This window comes from Ctenopharyngodon idella, chromosome 14 (assembly GCF_019924925.1).
Source record: "Ctenopharyngodon idella isolate HZGC_01 chromosome 14, HZGC01, whole genome shotgun sequence".
Taxonomy (NCBI): Eukaryota; Metazoa; Chordata; class Actinopteri; order Cypriniformes; family Xenocyprididae; genus Ctenopharyngodon; species Ctenopharyngodon idella.
The window spans coordinates 15,651,872-15,668,168 of NC_067233.1; the positions used below are offsets into that span (position 1 = coordinate 15,651,872).

The window sequence follows — 16,297 nt, forward strand, 5'->3', positions numbered from 1 at the left end:
ATAGACAGCAATTTAACAACCATTTTCAAGGTCCAGAAAGGTACTAAAGACATCATTAAAATAATCCACGACTGCAGTGGTTCAACCTTAATTTTATGAAGCGACTTTTTGTGCGCAAAAACAAAACAAAAATAACGACTTTATTCAACAATATTCTCTTCTGTGTCATTCTCATACACTGTTTATGTTCAGCGCTTCCAGGTTCTACGTCAGAACGCTGACTCATTATTGGCCGGCTCCTGCTTCAACATCACACACCTGCGTCGTGCTGCTCACGTGAACAGCGTCGGTCAATACTGAGCCGCCGTTCTGAAGTAGAACCTGGAAGCGCTGAACGTAAACAGCGTAAGAGAATGACATAGAAAAGAGGATATTGTTGAATAAAGTTATTTTTGTTTTGCTTTTGCACACAAAAAGTATTCTCGTCGCTTCATAAAATTAAGGTCGAACCACTGCAGTCACATGGATTATTTTAACAATGTCTTTAGTATCTTTCTGGGCCTTGAAAGTGGTGGTTAAATTGCTGTCTATGGACGAGTCATTATACATCTCAGATTTCATCAATAACATCTTAATTTGTGTTCTGAAGATGAACGAAGGTCTTACCGGTGTGGAACGACATGAGAGAGTAATTAATGACATAATTTTCATTTTTAGGTGAACTAACCCTTTAAGTTAAAACAATTTTTCTGTAACGTGAGAACAACTCCTTTCATTCCAAAAAGAAACATTTTGTGTCTCTTTTTAAATGCAGAAATTTTAAGAACTAAAAACCCTCAATAAACCAGAGAAATATTGCTCTGATTATAATATATTATTCATTCACTTATTTAACAGTGTAGTTTGCTAGTTTTGTGATGCTAGCTTACATTAGCTAACTACTCTTCAAGAGTACCTTGACAGTACCTTAACTACTTTAATTTATGACAGCCTGTCAAGCTAGTTTAAAAGTAGCTTACTCAATAAAATTGCACTGAATCTTGATTGATTTGATCTCATTTCCATGATCATATTAATGACATCTAAAAGGATTTTCAGGTATTTTAATTACAGAGATGCACACAAGTGAAAAACATAATCAAGCTGCGGCAAAACAAATGAGTACATGGGTTGGGATATCTCAAATGATTATGCAATTAAAGATCCTGGGAATTATAACCAGCTTGCACGCAAGACAAACATGCTTCTCGCCTCGCAAATGGCAATTTCGCATTTCAGCGCTGTGCTCTCATTTAAAGCTAATTTACCAAATTAGTCAGTAATGTCTCTTATTCATTGTGTTGCTCTCAGCTCATATAGTGGATAACAGCAGTGTAGAGCTGATGCACCTTTAGCAACCCTCATTTAATGTCAGATTTATTCTGCATGGCACACTCTATGCATTTATGAGTGATTTCAGGGGAATACTTCTGTGGAACAGTTATAAGAGAGAGAGAGAGAGAGAGAGAGAGAGAGACAGGATCTGAGAGAATTATGCACCATAGTGCAAATGCATGAGCATCACTTTTCATGTATTTACCCAGAGATCAGATTTGCAGTACAGGTTGCTTATTTCTAAGTCTCTAAAATCTTCCAATACCAAATTTACACAGCAAAGGTGACACATAAGCTTCTGAAGGGGCACTTAAAGGATTAGTTCACTTCAGAATTCAAATTTCCTGATAATGTACTCACCCCCATGTCATCCAAGATGTTTATGTCTATCTTTCTTAAGTTGAAAAGAAATTATGGTTTTTGAGTAAAACATTCCAGGATTTTTCTCCATATTGTGGACTTCAACAGCTACCAGTGGGTTGAAGGTCCAAACTGCAGTTTCAGTGCAGCTTCAAAGGGCTCTACACGTTCCCAACTGAAGAATAAGGGTCTTATCTAGCGAAACAATCAGTCATTTTCTAAAAAAAATAAATCGCTCTGCGATGCGCCATGCATTACATAATCATGTGAAAAATCCTCCTACTAATCCTCCAACTTCAAAATCATCCGACATCGTTGTTTTACCTTTTTTTTTTTTTTGTAAAGGCCATTTGACAAGTCTTTGCATGTTTACTTGCTCGGTACTTCCGCCTATGTCACACATGACCTTTCCAACGTGATTATGTAATGCGCGGTGCATCGCAGAGCTAGTGCAAGGTGAGCATTTGTGGTTAAAAAGTATATAATTCTTTATTTTTTTTTTTAGAAAATGGCCGATCGTTTTGCTAGATAAGACCCTTATTCCTCATCTGGGATCGTTTAAAGCCCTTTGAAGCTGCATTGAAACTGCAATTTGGACCTTCAACCCATTGGTAGCCATTGAAGTCCACTATAAGGAGAATAATCCTGGAATGTCTTCCTCAAAAACCTTAATTTCTTTTCGACTGAAAAAAGAAAGACATAAACATCTTGGATGACATGGGGGTGAGTAAATCATCAGGAAATTTGAATTCTGAAATGAACTAATCCTTTAATGTCTTTACACAGACTGTTTAATGCTGCTCAGAGGTGGCATAAATGTATTTACACAGCAATTGCAACTCTATACTTTGATATCAGGAGATGGGGTGGGTCAGAGCAGGCATAATTTAGACTGTGTTTTATGTGGCATTGCATCTTTACACTGAATTTTGAGCAAAAGCAGCCTTAACTTGTCTGTTGCCAAATTTACACTGCAAAGTTGGCACAGAAGCACTTCTAAAGTGGCATTTAAGTGTCTTTAATGCTGGAGGGGGCATAGATGCATTTACAAAAAAATGACATCTGTATACTTTGATTCTAGGGGCTGAGGTGGGCCAGAGCATGCATAATTTGGTCAGGCTTTTATGCACCATTATATCTTTACATACAGTAGAATTTTGAGCAGGCACAGAGCAGCCTCAACTCAGCTGTGTAAAGAGGCCTTGTGTAAAGCCAAAACAGCATTATGATTAGAAATGTCCAAAATCATTTAAACAGCAATTTCTAAATGACTGTGCTAGGTTTTCAAAATCTTTTACGTTGAAAACAACGTAAAATATTTTGAAAACCTAGCACAGTGATTTGAAAGAGAAACCATACTTGCTGCCAATTCAAGTGCTCAAAGGAACTTCAAACATATTTATCTGTCTATCCTGGGATTTTATAAGCCAATGGATTAATGCAAGGATCATCAATTGATTGTGAAGCTTGACACTTTTTGGTAATGTTGTTGCTTTCAGTACAAAGGATTCTGGGTTCTAATGTGTGAAAATATATCTTTTATTTTAATGAACCAAAATTGCAGCTCTACATCGGATGTTGCAAATTAGGAGCGAGGACCCCTGTATTTGCATTTATTTTGTGAATTCAGAAGAACAGACAGTGAGCCATGGGAAAACTGAATAGAGCATGTGTCTGAGCATGTGAGAGCTGAATTTGACATTGTTGTTTTCCACTGTGGATGCAGTGACTCTCAGCAAAACATTCAAAAATTTCTATTTCAGCACCACTAACACAAAAACAAAAGGACAAGCTCAAGCGGTTTCAAAAAGTGGTGTGGACAAAGAGAATGAACTCTTGCTGACTTGCCAAATTGGGGCTTTTTGAACAGTATGGGAAAATGTGAATAATGTGAGGTACTCAGAAATACCAACTGGAAAACGTAGACTGAATTTAGAGTAACCAAACAGACAATGTTAGACTGTAAATTTCCTGTGCTGTATCAAGGCAAACCTATTTATTCCTTTCCTAATCACCTGACACCTATCAACCAATCATTTTATGATAGCACTGTCAGCTCATGCCACAATATGTCAGGAAATGCCAGTAATGGAGGGAAAAAATAGCATGACTATCAAATTAAATTTCTCATGGAGTGCATAGACAATGCACAAAAGGCAACAATTCAGATATTTTTCTTGTATCCTTATATTTCCATTTTAAGTCATTATTTCCATTTTTTCCTTATTTCTGCAAAACACTAAATGAGATTTTACAGAACATCTGAGATTCTGTTTTTTTGCCATACAAGAAAAGTAGAGAATATTTCTACTGCCAGATGCAAAAGGACAAAAAGTGACATAAAAATGTCATACCAAGTGAAGTGGTTAACATGAGCTACACTATCATTCAAAAGTTTTGGGTCATTAAGATTTTATTTAAAAAGAAATTAATACTTTTATCCAACATTTATAATGTTATAAAATATTTATTACAAAGAAAGGCTGGTCTTTTGAACTTTTTATCATAGAATCCTGAAAATAAAAATCACGATTTCCACAAAAATATTATGCAGCACAACTGTTTTCGACAATGAAAATAGGAAATGTTTCTTGAGCACCAAATCAGAATGATTTCTGAAGGATCATGTGACACTGAAGACTGGAGTAGTAGATCTTAAAATATATTCAAACAAAAAAGAAAATTTGGTAACACTTTATTTTAATGTGTCCTTGTTACATGTTACATGTATTTACTATAGTAATAACCATTAATTACACATAATTACATGCATCTAACCCTAAACAAACCCTATTTCTACCCTAAACCTAAAGTACATGTACTTAATTAATATTACTCAGTACTTATATGCATAATTACACAGTAATAGGGACACATTAAAATAAAGTGTAACCAAAAATGTATTTTAAATTGTAATAATACATGTATTCCACAATATTACTGTTTTTTTTTTTTTTTTTACACCATATTTTTGATCAAATAAATACAGCCTTGGTTAGCATAGGAGACTTCTTTCAAAAACATTAATAATAATAATAATAATTGTATAATAACACATTTGTAATAAGGAAACTTTTGAACCAAAACTACACATTTGTAATAAGGAACTGACCAAAATTTAAGTCATTATTTACTAATAATCCTTCCCCTTTAACTGCGGCTAAATAAAACCTGGCACAAAATATCCATTAGCCATTTTCTTAATTGAAGACAAGCACAAATGGAGCTTTATCATGTCATTGGACCTTCAATTTGGGGTGAACTACTTCTTTAAGCATGGCTAATCTCTGTGTGGTCTTAGCTACATCTTTATGTTTTTACCATATTGTCATTGGCAAAAATGGGTCTGAACTCTCATAAATACAATAAATACAGCCTGAAAGCAGTAAATAAGTACAAGTACAACTACCATTCAAAACAGATCATGTGTATGTGTGAGCACTCGCCCTTTCTAGTGTTTAGTAATATCTTTTCTAGCCATTCAGTTACACTCTTTTGTGTTTTAGTAGATTTGGAATTTTCTCCAGGGCAAGCAATCGTGTTTTACAATTCCCCGTAGGATTGAAAGGTGAATGGATTTTTCAGAACAAGGAATACAATTGAGAAGATGAGGTTTGTTTATGAGTATGTTAGTGTAGGAAACAGAAAGAGAGAAATAGATTATGGTATAAAAACCCCCGGATGCAGCCTAAACAAATATGGTGGACCGAACATACTGCAAGACTACAGTATATATAATGTGAAAATATTATGGCAGGTGCTGTACAGGCATTTAATCCTGAGTCAACGTTTGTGATTAATGACAGTACAGTAAGTACAGGTTTTGCCCCCTCATTTAGAGCACGTGTAGCAGACTCTCCCTCAGGGCTCGACCATCTCTCACAGCAGCAGTGTGGAATTAATACTGAAGTGTTCGACTGCAGTTTTGATTTAGTTCACACTCTTTCCAATTACAGAGTAGTGATGCTTCAACTGCAAAAAGTGCCACAGTAAATCAAACTCAGTGAGAGAAATCCCATGGTCAAGCAGCAGCAGAATAAATTTTTTTAGTCCTCTTTTAGGGGGTCGATTATCACGGGCCCTGCCTGCTACGCCACTGCCCCAAACCTTTGAACAGTAGTGTAACTTTCTAGCTACAAACGACAGTTCAATGAATGTCTTTGAATTTCAATTTATTTGAATTTTTCAACCTTACCTCCAAATGTTAAATGCTGATCTTCATCTGTTTGCAACCTCAGCGTAAATTAAATTCATATTCAGAAATTGAATGAGAATGTAAAAGGCATCCTCAACCCAATTCTGAATGGTATAACCCTGGAATGAACCATCACACATGTTAGTAAATACAAAGTCAGTCCCAAACACTATGTAAACCTAAAAAAAAAACAAAAACAAACAAACAAAAAAACAAAACAAAACAAGGAATACCAAGATTTCAGCCATTAGGCTTTAGAACTGATACTTTAGGATAGATTACAATTTACCATAAAAGCTGATGAAAAACAACAGACCCTTTCCAACAAGCAGCAATGACGTAAATGGACTTCAATCATAATTACCAGTTGCCCTCCCATCAAAAGTCACGCTCCGCTCTCTGCCGCCCATCCAATAGTACATTTATGAGCCTGTGAGGCCTCTGTGATAGCTGCAGAATCTTTTAAAAGTTGAAGTCATTGAAGTCAGATGGAATAAAACCTTTACTGTGACCCAATCAATGTGAGAGACAGGCAGTAATAGAAGCTGAAGAAAGGCTGACTTTACACCACCTGTGAAAAACACCATCTCCATAGCACTTGTCAGTAGGGACACTGAAGACATACTCATATTAGCATGCCATCACAGTACACATACTTATAATTGGGCTAATTGGAGCTCATATAAAAGAGGGACTGTTCAGGAAAAAAGTGGGACAGACTCTTGGTTAAATTTGATAAATTAAAGTGCATTTCACACCATATTACAGAGCTGTGAATTAGTTTTTTTCCCAATCTCTCTCTAACATTCCACCTTGCTTTTTTTTCTCACTTCCCATATGGCAATCTTTAAAAGTCTGTATTGCTTTTCACTGAAGTCAATTTTGTTTCAAGTGAGGCCCTGTTTCTTATCACACAATTCTCCACTGCCAATGATATTGAGCGGATCCTGTATTTCTGTGTGTGAGTGTGTGTGCGCACGCGTTTGTCTGTTTAGCAGACAGAGCAGGTGGATTGACGTTCTCTCCGGAGGCATATCAGCCCTGACAGATGAAAGGAACGGCATTGTGGGCCGGCGTTAAGTAATTGCCTTCTGACTCCACTGGGGGATGTAAATAGTTTGGAGCATAAAGCATACAGATATGCCAACTGAACAAACCAATCATGATAAAGAACCACATATATGCACCAATCATAAGTAGGAGCATGAGTAAACAAGGGTCAAAAGCAGAAAAAAGACTGGAAGGCTTCCAAAACTTCCCCAAATATATATATATATATACCCTATATTGCCAAAAGTTTTGGGACGCCTGCCTTTACGTGCACATGAATTTTAATGACATCCCATTCCTAATCCGTAGGGTTTAATATGGAGCTGGCCCACCCTTTGCAGCTATAACAGCTTCAACTCTTCTGGGAAGGCTTTAAATAAGGTTTAGGAGTGTGTTTATGGGAATTTTTGAACATTCTTCAAGAAGCGCATTTGTGAGGTCAGGCAGTGATGTTGGCGAGAAGGCCTGGCTCGCAGTCTCCGCTCTAATTCATCCCAAAGGTGATCTATTGGGTTGAGGTCAGGACTCCAGTCAAGTTTCTCCACACCAAACTCGCTCATCCATTTCTTTATGGACCTTGCTTTGTGCACTGGTGTGTAGTCATGTAGAAACAGGAAGGGGCCATCCCCAAACTGTTCCCACTAAGTTGGGAACAAGAAATTGCCCAAAATGTCTTGGTATGCTGAAGCATTAAGAGTTCCTTTCACTCGAACTAAGGGGCCAAGCCAACCCCTGAAAAACAACCCCACACCATAATCCCCCCTCCACCAAACTTTACACTTGGCACAATACAGTCAGGCTAGTACCATTCTCCGTGCAACCGCCAAACCCAGACTCGCCCATCGGATTGCCAGACAGAGAAGCGTGATTCGTCACTCCAGAGAACACGTCTCCACTGCTCCAGAGTCCAGTGGCGGCGTGCTTTAGACCACTGCATCCGACACTTTGCATTGCACTTGGTGATGTAAGGCTTTGATGCAGCTGCTCGGCCATGGAAACCCATTCCATGAAGCTCTCTACGCAGTGTTCTTGAGCTAATCTGAAGGCCACACGAAGTTTGGAGGTCTGTAGCTATTGACTCTGCAGAAAGCTGGCGACTTCTTTCTGCGCACTGTGCACCTCAGCATGCGCTGACCCCGCTCTGTGATTTTATGTGGCCTACCACTTCGTGGCTGAGTTGCTGTTGTTTCCAATTGCTTCCACTTTGTTACGATACCACTAACAGTTGACCGTGGAATATTTAGTAGTGAAGAAATTTCAAGAATGGACTTATTGCACAGGTGGCAACCTATCACGGTACCACGCTTGAATTCACTGAGCTCCTGAGAGCGACCCATTCTTTCACAAATGTTTGTAGAAGCAGTCTGCATGCCTAGGTGCTTGATTTTATACAGCTGTGGCCATGGAAGTGATTGGAACAACTGAATTCAATGATTTGGAGGGGTGTCCCAATACTTTTGGCAATATAGTGTATATATATATATATATATATATATATATATATATGAATTTATACATGAAAACGTAACTTTCTTTTATTTTGTATTTCAGACATTATAAGAAACCCTGAAGTTATCACCAACTAACTACCGATCTGATTAGCATAAGTCAGGTATATTTTTCCAGTTTAAGAATAGGCCTAAACATTTTAAGGCACCAATCTGTGAACAAATCTTGATTTGATTTTGATGTACATCTACCATTATTAAAACATTTTAGGGATGTCAAAGACAGTGTGATGGCATAATAAAAAAAAGAATCACTGCATTGAATTGGACCGATTCAGTCCAATTCCTGAACAAATAGTTCAGTCTGGAGTTCTGAACTGGTTCAGTATACTCATTAAATCAAGTCAAGTCTCAATTTATTTATAGCGCTTTTCACAAAACACATTATTTCAAAACCACTTCACAGCAAGTCATACTGTTATGTCAACAATGCCATAATAATGTCAATGTGCTTTAACATAGAGCAAGTTTTATGGCTGGGCGCTATGATGATATACAACAATTTGACATGAATGGCGGTTCACGAATAAGTCATTGCTAATGAACACATGGAATCTGCAATCATGATTTGAAAACTTATTTCTAAACTGATGCTGAAATATATGCAAGATATTACCAGTCCAATTTTCCCCATACTCGCAGAGCTTGTGAGATTCAGGAATGTTGGGAATGAAGCCTGATGAAAAACAGGAGTGTACATTAATTATAATTACAGCTATGAATAAACGAGTCACATGTTTAGCCTTAAATGTGTGAGCTACTCAAGTTCTTGGGGGAAAAAAAATGAAAATGCTCTCTAGTGCCAGAGAAAAGGGCCAGAATCTGAGTAAACACATTTAGCATGTCTCTAAAACCTCTTGTAGACCATATGCTAATTGCTGCAATATGGAATCGAGAGGGCATGAAGAACCCAGACAGCGTCTTCTGGTAATGTACTTAGATGCAGTGCAATTAGTAAGTTTTTAGGCTGCATAATTTACTTACACACCGCATAATATACCTTGTCCAGCGCTTTCAGATTCTCTTGCCCTCCATCTTACTCTAGGGAGACCAGAGACTCACCAAACTAAAACTGGACAGTTTCATGCTTTCATGGCCTGTCACCCTACATCAGGACTGAGATATATACCTATGTGACTGATGTACTCACAGACTTGGAGAGTTTGAACAACACAAGTCAACGCTGACAAGCTCTGTTCACTCATACATCAGTAAATCCCATCAGACCTGATTCAACCTTCCTTATCATACCAAAGTGTACTAACCCTATCAGATTGAAGTGTGCTAAGCACATAAGACCAGAGTCTAGTAAACCAGAGTGTACTTTTACCCCATATCACACAACCAAGATCAAAATCATGCAAGAATAAGTCTAAGCTATTCATGTGAAATAATATTATAAATCATTCACGCAACAACTGAATGTTAAAACAGCCAATAAATCATGTTGTTTACAGATTTTCAGCTGCATCTAATGCATCACAACAGACAAAGTCAGATCAAATGTCACAATGAATGCTGGAAAAAGTTTCTTGACTGGTCATACAGAGAGCGATTTTATCACTGGAGGTCACCAGGTCACTGTCTTATTGACCGTTATTGTAATACATTATTGATGGGCTGTATAATTAGCCATAGTCTTTTAAAATCTTATCTTAGAAATGTGTAAACATTCCTTTATACCAATGGCATTTAGAATATTAAAGGGTTAGTTCACCAAAAAATGAAAATTCTGTCATTAATTACTCACCCTCATGTCGTTCCAAACCCATAAGACCTTCGTTCATCTTTGGAACACAAATGAAGATATTTTTGATGAAATCTGAGAGCTTTCTGTCCCTCCATTGGGAGCAACGCAACTTACACATCCAAGGTCCATAAAGGTAGTAAAGACATTATTAAAGTAATCCATGTGACTCCAGTGGTTTAACTTAAATTTTATGAAGCCACAAGAGTGCTTTGTTTGCACACATAAAAAGCATGATTTACCACTTTATTTATAAAAATATTGACCTGCAGCCCAGTAGGGGAAGCACCACAACGCATGCGTGTTGTGTTGACTCAAGATCTGAAGTTGTTCCATGTATGTGCTTTGGATAATGTTATTTTGTAAATATAGAGGTAAATTGTGGGTTTTTTTGCGCAAACAAAGCACTTGCATCCCTTCATAAAATTGAGGTTAAACCACTGGTTTACTTTAATGATGTCTTTCTTATCGTTTTGGGCCTTGCATGTGTAAGTTGTGTTGCTCCCAATAGAGGGACTGAAAGCTTTTGGATTTCATCAAAAATATCTTCATTTGTTTTCAAAGATGAACAAAAGTCTTACGGGTGTGCAATTACATGAGGTTGAGTAATTAATGACAGAATTTTCATTTTTGGGTGAACTAACCCTTTAAATGAAGGGTAAGGAATTCCTTGTGAGAATACCTTTTATATTGACACATTGTGTATATGTATAACTTGTGTATTGTGTGTAATTGTGTTTTTTATGAGAAGCCAAAGGAGAATTTCCACATTGGCAGACAATGTAGTTCAAATCAATCAATGAATCAATCAATCAATCAAAATCTGATTGTAAATTATAAATTATTATATTCTATTTTGGCAATCAATCAGTTTTCTTGCTGCAGGGAAAGTGTTTGTGTATAAACTGCAATACATAATACAATACATCACATCATGAATGAGATTAATGAGTTTCATTCTATGAATCAAACTCACTCAGAATACCAACAATTTCTGATATGGTTTATTTGCATCATTTTGTATTATATCACTGTATGTGGGCTGAAACAAATTACATAGAATGGTGAAATTGCTCACAGTAGCAATCAGTAGCAACACCTCTCCATCTTGCCTATACTTGACTACTATCTCACAGAAGACAGATCACTGCCTTTGCTTCTATCAAAAGCTGCCATATTACATCTATGCTTATTTACATAAAGTTAAACTTTTCTCAGCTCAACTTTGTTTGACATGTCCACATTAAATTAATGATTTCGAGTTGTTTTGAAGCTGCAGATCGCTGTCAGTGTGAATTTACATAGAGTGAACAGGGTCAATGAGGGTAGAAGCGGACTGAGAAAACATTGAGAAAATGGTTTTGAGCAGGCGCCTATGTGATGGAAAAATAAGTCAGGATCAGGTGAATCTGAGCAGCTCATATCATTGGGTAAATTTCACACTGAAGGTCGTACTGACTAAAAGCATTCACATATTGTGGCAGATATCTAAAGCACCAGCTCACAGCATGAACCCTAATGCTGTTGGTACAACAAACATGCACTGTTTATAAAGTAGTATTCTTCAAACTTCTAAAGAAAACATTTGTTCAAAGCATCAGAAGCTAAAAAGAGACGGTGTGAAGGAGTTCTCTGAAGGCGTCTGACAAAATGACTTGTAATCTTTTTATCTTTAAGTTTTGAAGAAAAGCAAAAGTAGCAATACAATTTTTTTTTGTTTGCCTGAAGGGCTGTTCCCGCCTCATTCAAACTCCCGCTGAGATTGGAGGAAGGGCATGGGGGCAGATTGAGGCAGTGATTCTCATTCTAAAACCTACTTCCTGTCTGAAAAGCTGCTTTATGCTCAAAAAACCCAGTGTGTAACTGTGGGATTCTTGCAAAAGTGCTCCATGCATGCATTGTTGTCCCATCCCGAACCTTATGTTAAATGTGTCGGCCCTTGCTGAATGTCAGTGCCAATTGATTCAAACTAAAATGTCAGAGGAAGATGAGACTAAAAAGCAAAATGAGACAGTAGACATGTCGAACGTTAGTGTAAAAGGTTGGAACTCATTTAGCCTGCAAGCTTTACTTTTACTTAGAATCTTTTAATATGTGTAATTTCTTGTGACATAAGCAATGTCTTAGCCATCCATAGGGAGTTTGTATTTAGAACCAAGAACTCAAGGCTTTTATCTATATTGGGAACACTAATTTATTCTCTGTTGGGATAGAAATTTCTCCAAATGTTTCAGCAAAGAGCTTAGAAACAGAATCTAGAAGTAAAAGCCCCAAATAAGAAAGGAAGCCCTGACTAATAATTATAATATAATATAATATAATATAATACCAAGTCGGTACTGAAATTTTGAAAATGTGACGATACCCGCATTTCTGTAGTACCGGTAGCACCGAGAATCCGGGTATATTCGGTACCCACTGGACTGTGGCAGTATTTACTTGAATATGACACGAGTGAAGCACAAAGCTTTGTTTACAAAAGAAATAATAGGTTAGCAAAGAATTTAACAATATTCCATTAGTTATTTCACTGAACATGGAATCTTTTCCCAAATCTTCACTCACGAAGGGGATTATAAACGTTTCTTTCTTTTGTTCGCATTTAAGCCTATTATAGGCTATTCGCATTCTTTACTGTGGTAAAGTAGAAAAAACACAGTAGGACAGAAACCTTCTTGCTTGCGCAACAATTTCTATTTAACACAGTTTGTGCTTGCTATTAGACTTTATAAGGCGCGTCAAGTTTATTTGTATAACGCGTTTCACACACGCGGGTGATTTTTACTTTCGCTTTTTTCTGGCAGTGCAAAATCAAACATAGCCTCAAAGTCTTGCCCCTGCGGAGGATAAAACTCGCTCTTCAGACCTTTTACAACAAGTGTCAGTTGCTTGTAACATCAGGAGATAACATTAAGATATTATTAAAGAGAAATGGTCTCTTTCCTGCTCGTGTCCCACATCCCTCTCAAAGAGCAGAGCGGTAAGGCTATATGGCTATATGACGCATCTTTGTGTGGAAGATGCATCTTTGTCCAGGACCAGCTTAGGACCAGCCTAGGACCAGCACCAGCATAGGACCAGCATGGACCTGCATAGGACCAGCACTTGACCAGCATAAACCAGCTCAAACCAGCATACCAGCTTCAAAACCTACCTTAACCAGCATATGCTGGTTTTTTCAACAGTACAAAATGGATGTTTGAGCATTTATTTATTTATTTTTTTTATATTTCAAAATTTATTTCAATGAGGTAGCCTATATATATATATATATATATATATATATATATATATGCACACACAAACATACACACATGCTCCAAATCATATTTAATATGTTTTTAAAATAGGCTATATAAAATAGTAAAATAGTTCCAACAGATTTTGCTGTGGTACCGAAACTGGTACAGAGAACCGTAAAATTTTCATGGCATTGGTACCAACTACTGGAATTTTGGTACCGTGACAACACTATAATACTGTATAATATAATATATGAAAGGCAATATCCGAAACCCTTGTCCTTGTGGGGACATTTTTTGGTCCCCATGAGGAAAACAGCTTATAAATCATACTAAGTGATGTTTTTTGAAAATGTAAAAATGCAAAAAGTTTTCTGTGATGGGTATGTTTAGGGTTAGGGGATAAAATATACAGCTTGCACAGTATAAAAATCATTATGTCTATGGAATGTCCCCATAAAACATGAAAACTCAACATGTATATGTGTGTATACATTAGAAATATATTTAAAAATATACTGTAAAATATAAATATTTATAAGAATACCAGAGGACCATCTCAGTTCAGTAAGATCATGTCCACCGCTTTAACATAAAACATCATTTATCAACTTGATTACTACAGGCAGTCCATGGAGTCTGGGCATTCTTCTACTTTAGCAATATAACTTAGTTGCAGGCTGACACAAACGCTCTATAACAAATTTTACTTGCATCTTGAGTCATGCGGTTAATTAGTGTGCCTCAGTTTCTCTTCAGCAAATCCGTTAATGAGTACACGAAAGAGGAAAATCTTACTAAGGCCGTCACTGTTCAGTGGTTTACTGAAAAATATGAGTGTAGACTTCAATTAGAGCTTAATTAGGATCCATTCACCTTTATGGTGACCGCAAGATCTGACTTTTTAACAGTGGGTTGGTCAGAGTCACAGTCCATTTCAGAGGCCACTGACCCGGTGGAATAGACTAATGGAGAAATGTAACTTCATTACATGACATGCCAATAGTCCGAACTTGCCATGAAAAGCAGGAATGGGATCCAAGAACAAGTTTTGAATATTGCAGTATTTTACTGGAACCTAATGTTTTTCATGATGTTTGGTTCTGCTCACAGTTTTTAATGCCTACATTCTTCCACATGCACAGATAAAACACTGTACTGAAAGTCCGTTTCATGTTTTTAAGTGTGTTTTCACACTTGTAGTTCAGTTCTTTTGGTCTGGACCAAAAATGAAAAAGATACATTTAGTTCTGGTTCACTTAGCAATCACAATGCCACTTTTAACACTACAGGATAAAAAAAGAAAAAGAAAAAACAGCTTTTATGACATATTTTGCGACGGAACTTTGCAAACATCCAAAGCAATGCTGTGTGCTGGGCTAAATGTGCTAGCTGTATGTGCGAGAACTCATGAACAGCTTTTTAGAATGTGTAAAGGAGTCAAAACTGTGACAGGAACTCCTCCGTTGCACAAAAACAAAGATCTGTTGCAAGAAGATGGTGGTTCTGACGCCTGTACTGAACTGCAATGGGGAATGCAGCTCTTATGACGAGAAAAACAGGTATGCTTGAGCATTCTATGTTTTTTAAGGGTTGCATCTTCTGACATCATGTCCTGTTTTTTGTTCGATTACATGTCTTTGGTTCACGTTGCATTCATATTTCAGTAGAACCGCACCAGAGTTTGTTTGGAAAAGGTGGGTCTTGGTCCGCTTGTTTGGTGCGCACCAGGGTTCGGATGGCAGCGTTCACACTTATTCAAATGAACCTCACTAACAGAGCAATCACATCAGAGTTTGTTTTAATCAAACCAAACCTGCCAAGTGTGAACACACCCTAAGAAAATAAATAAATAATAAATACTGGTAAAACATGGCAAAACAATATATATTGTCAGAATAAACAGCTACTTTGGAGTGGAAAACCATGCAGAAAGATGTTTATTTTTTTGTATTGTTTTTTATCCAGAGAGATGGATGCAAACGTCAGATGGTGGCACTACTGACTAATTATATATAATGAGATGAAAAATCTGGGTGCTGCAAAATAATACAAACACAAGAAATATACAACACATCTTCCTATTGTTAAGTCCTCAGTAGTTGCAGTTTGAGTCAGTTGAATCAATTAAAAAGACTGTCTAAAATTAAAAATCTGTCCAAAAAATCTGTCAAGTTAACAGACTTATTGACTAAATGAATGATTCTCGACATACTGAACTGCATGTCATTACTTTCATCATGTTCAATCGGAATCAGAACTAGAATAGTTAACTTCCTTATGCGTCCAATCCCTAATGAAAAAGAGACTATTCTACTTCCCATGAGAATGCACAAATATCCAAACAACATGAAAATATTGCACAATGAAATTAAAAATGCTCACGCCTGTAACCGAGACTCTGTTTAGTTTCTTCATGAAAATACTGCAATTATCCATTGTGCTTTTAACAAATGACACTGAAAATACAGTAAGTGTTACAGTTACTGAATGTGCATTCAGCCATGATGGTGCTAATTATGCAGCTGAAAATGTCTCTCAGCTTTGTACACTTTCATCACTTTATCAAAACCCAACACTCACCAAAAGCTGCGTAGAACTCCTCTCTAGTTAGGTGTTCGTCATCGTTGACGTCGTTATATTTGAACAGGTCGAACAGAGTGCACTCTGACGCCGTCCTGCTCAGACCTTCCTGCTTGATAACCTGCATGATAACAAGATTAAAGATCAAAACATGAAAGAGATTAAATCCAAAGCAGCACCTACTGTATCACGTTTACCAGAGCAAATGTATTTTGTGCAGTGAATGTAGCTCAAGGAAATACTAATAAATGATGTTCAAATTTAAGGACATGTTTGTTTACCCAATTTTTGTGCTGTC

General features: G+C 37.0%; 1 protein-coding gene across 4 annotated transcripts in view; it reads right to left on the reverse strand.

Moving 5' to 3' along the window:
* fstl5 (follistatin-like 5) overlaps positions 1-16,297 on the reverse strand; it is a 158,495-nt gene that overhangs the window by 59,075 nt on the left and 83,123 nt on the right. For all 4 annotated transcript variants that reach the window (XM_051860491.1, XM_051860492.1, XM_051860493.1 and 1 more), the window contains exon 6: positions 16,000-16,120. In XM_051860491.1, the coding sequence (XP_051716451.1) occupies positions 16,000-16,120 (121 nt within the window). The remainder of the gene's footprint in view (positions 1-15,999; positions 16,121-16,297) is intronic.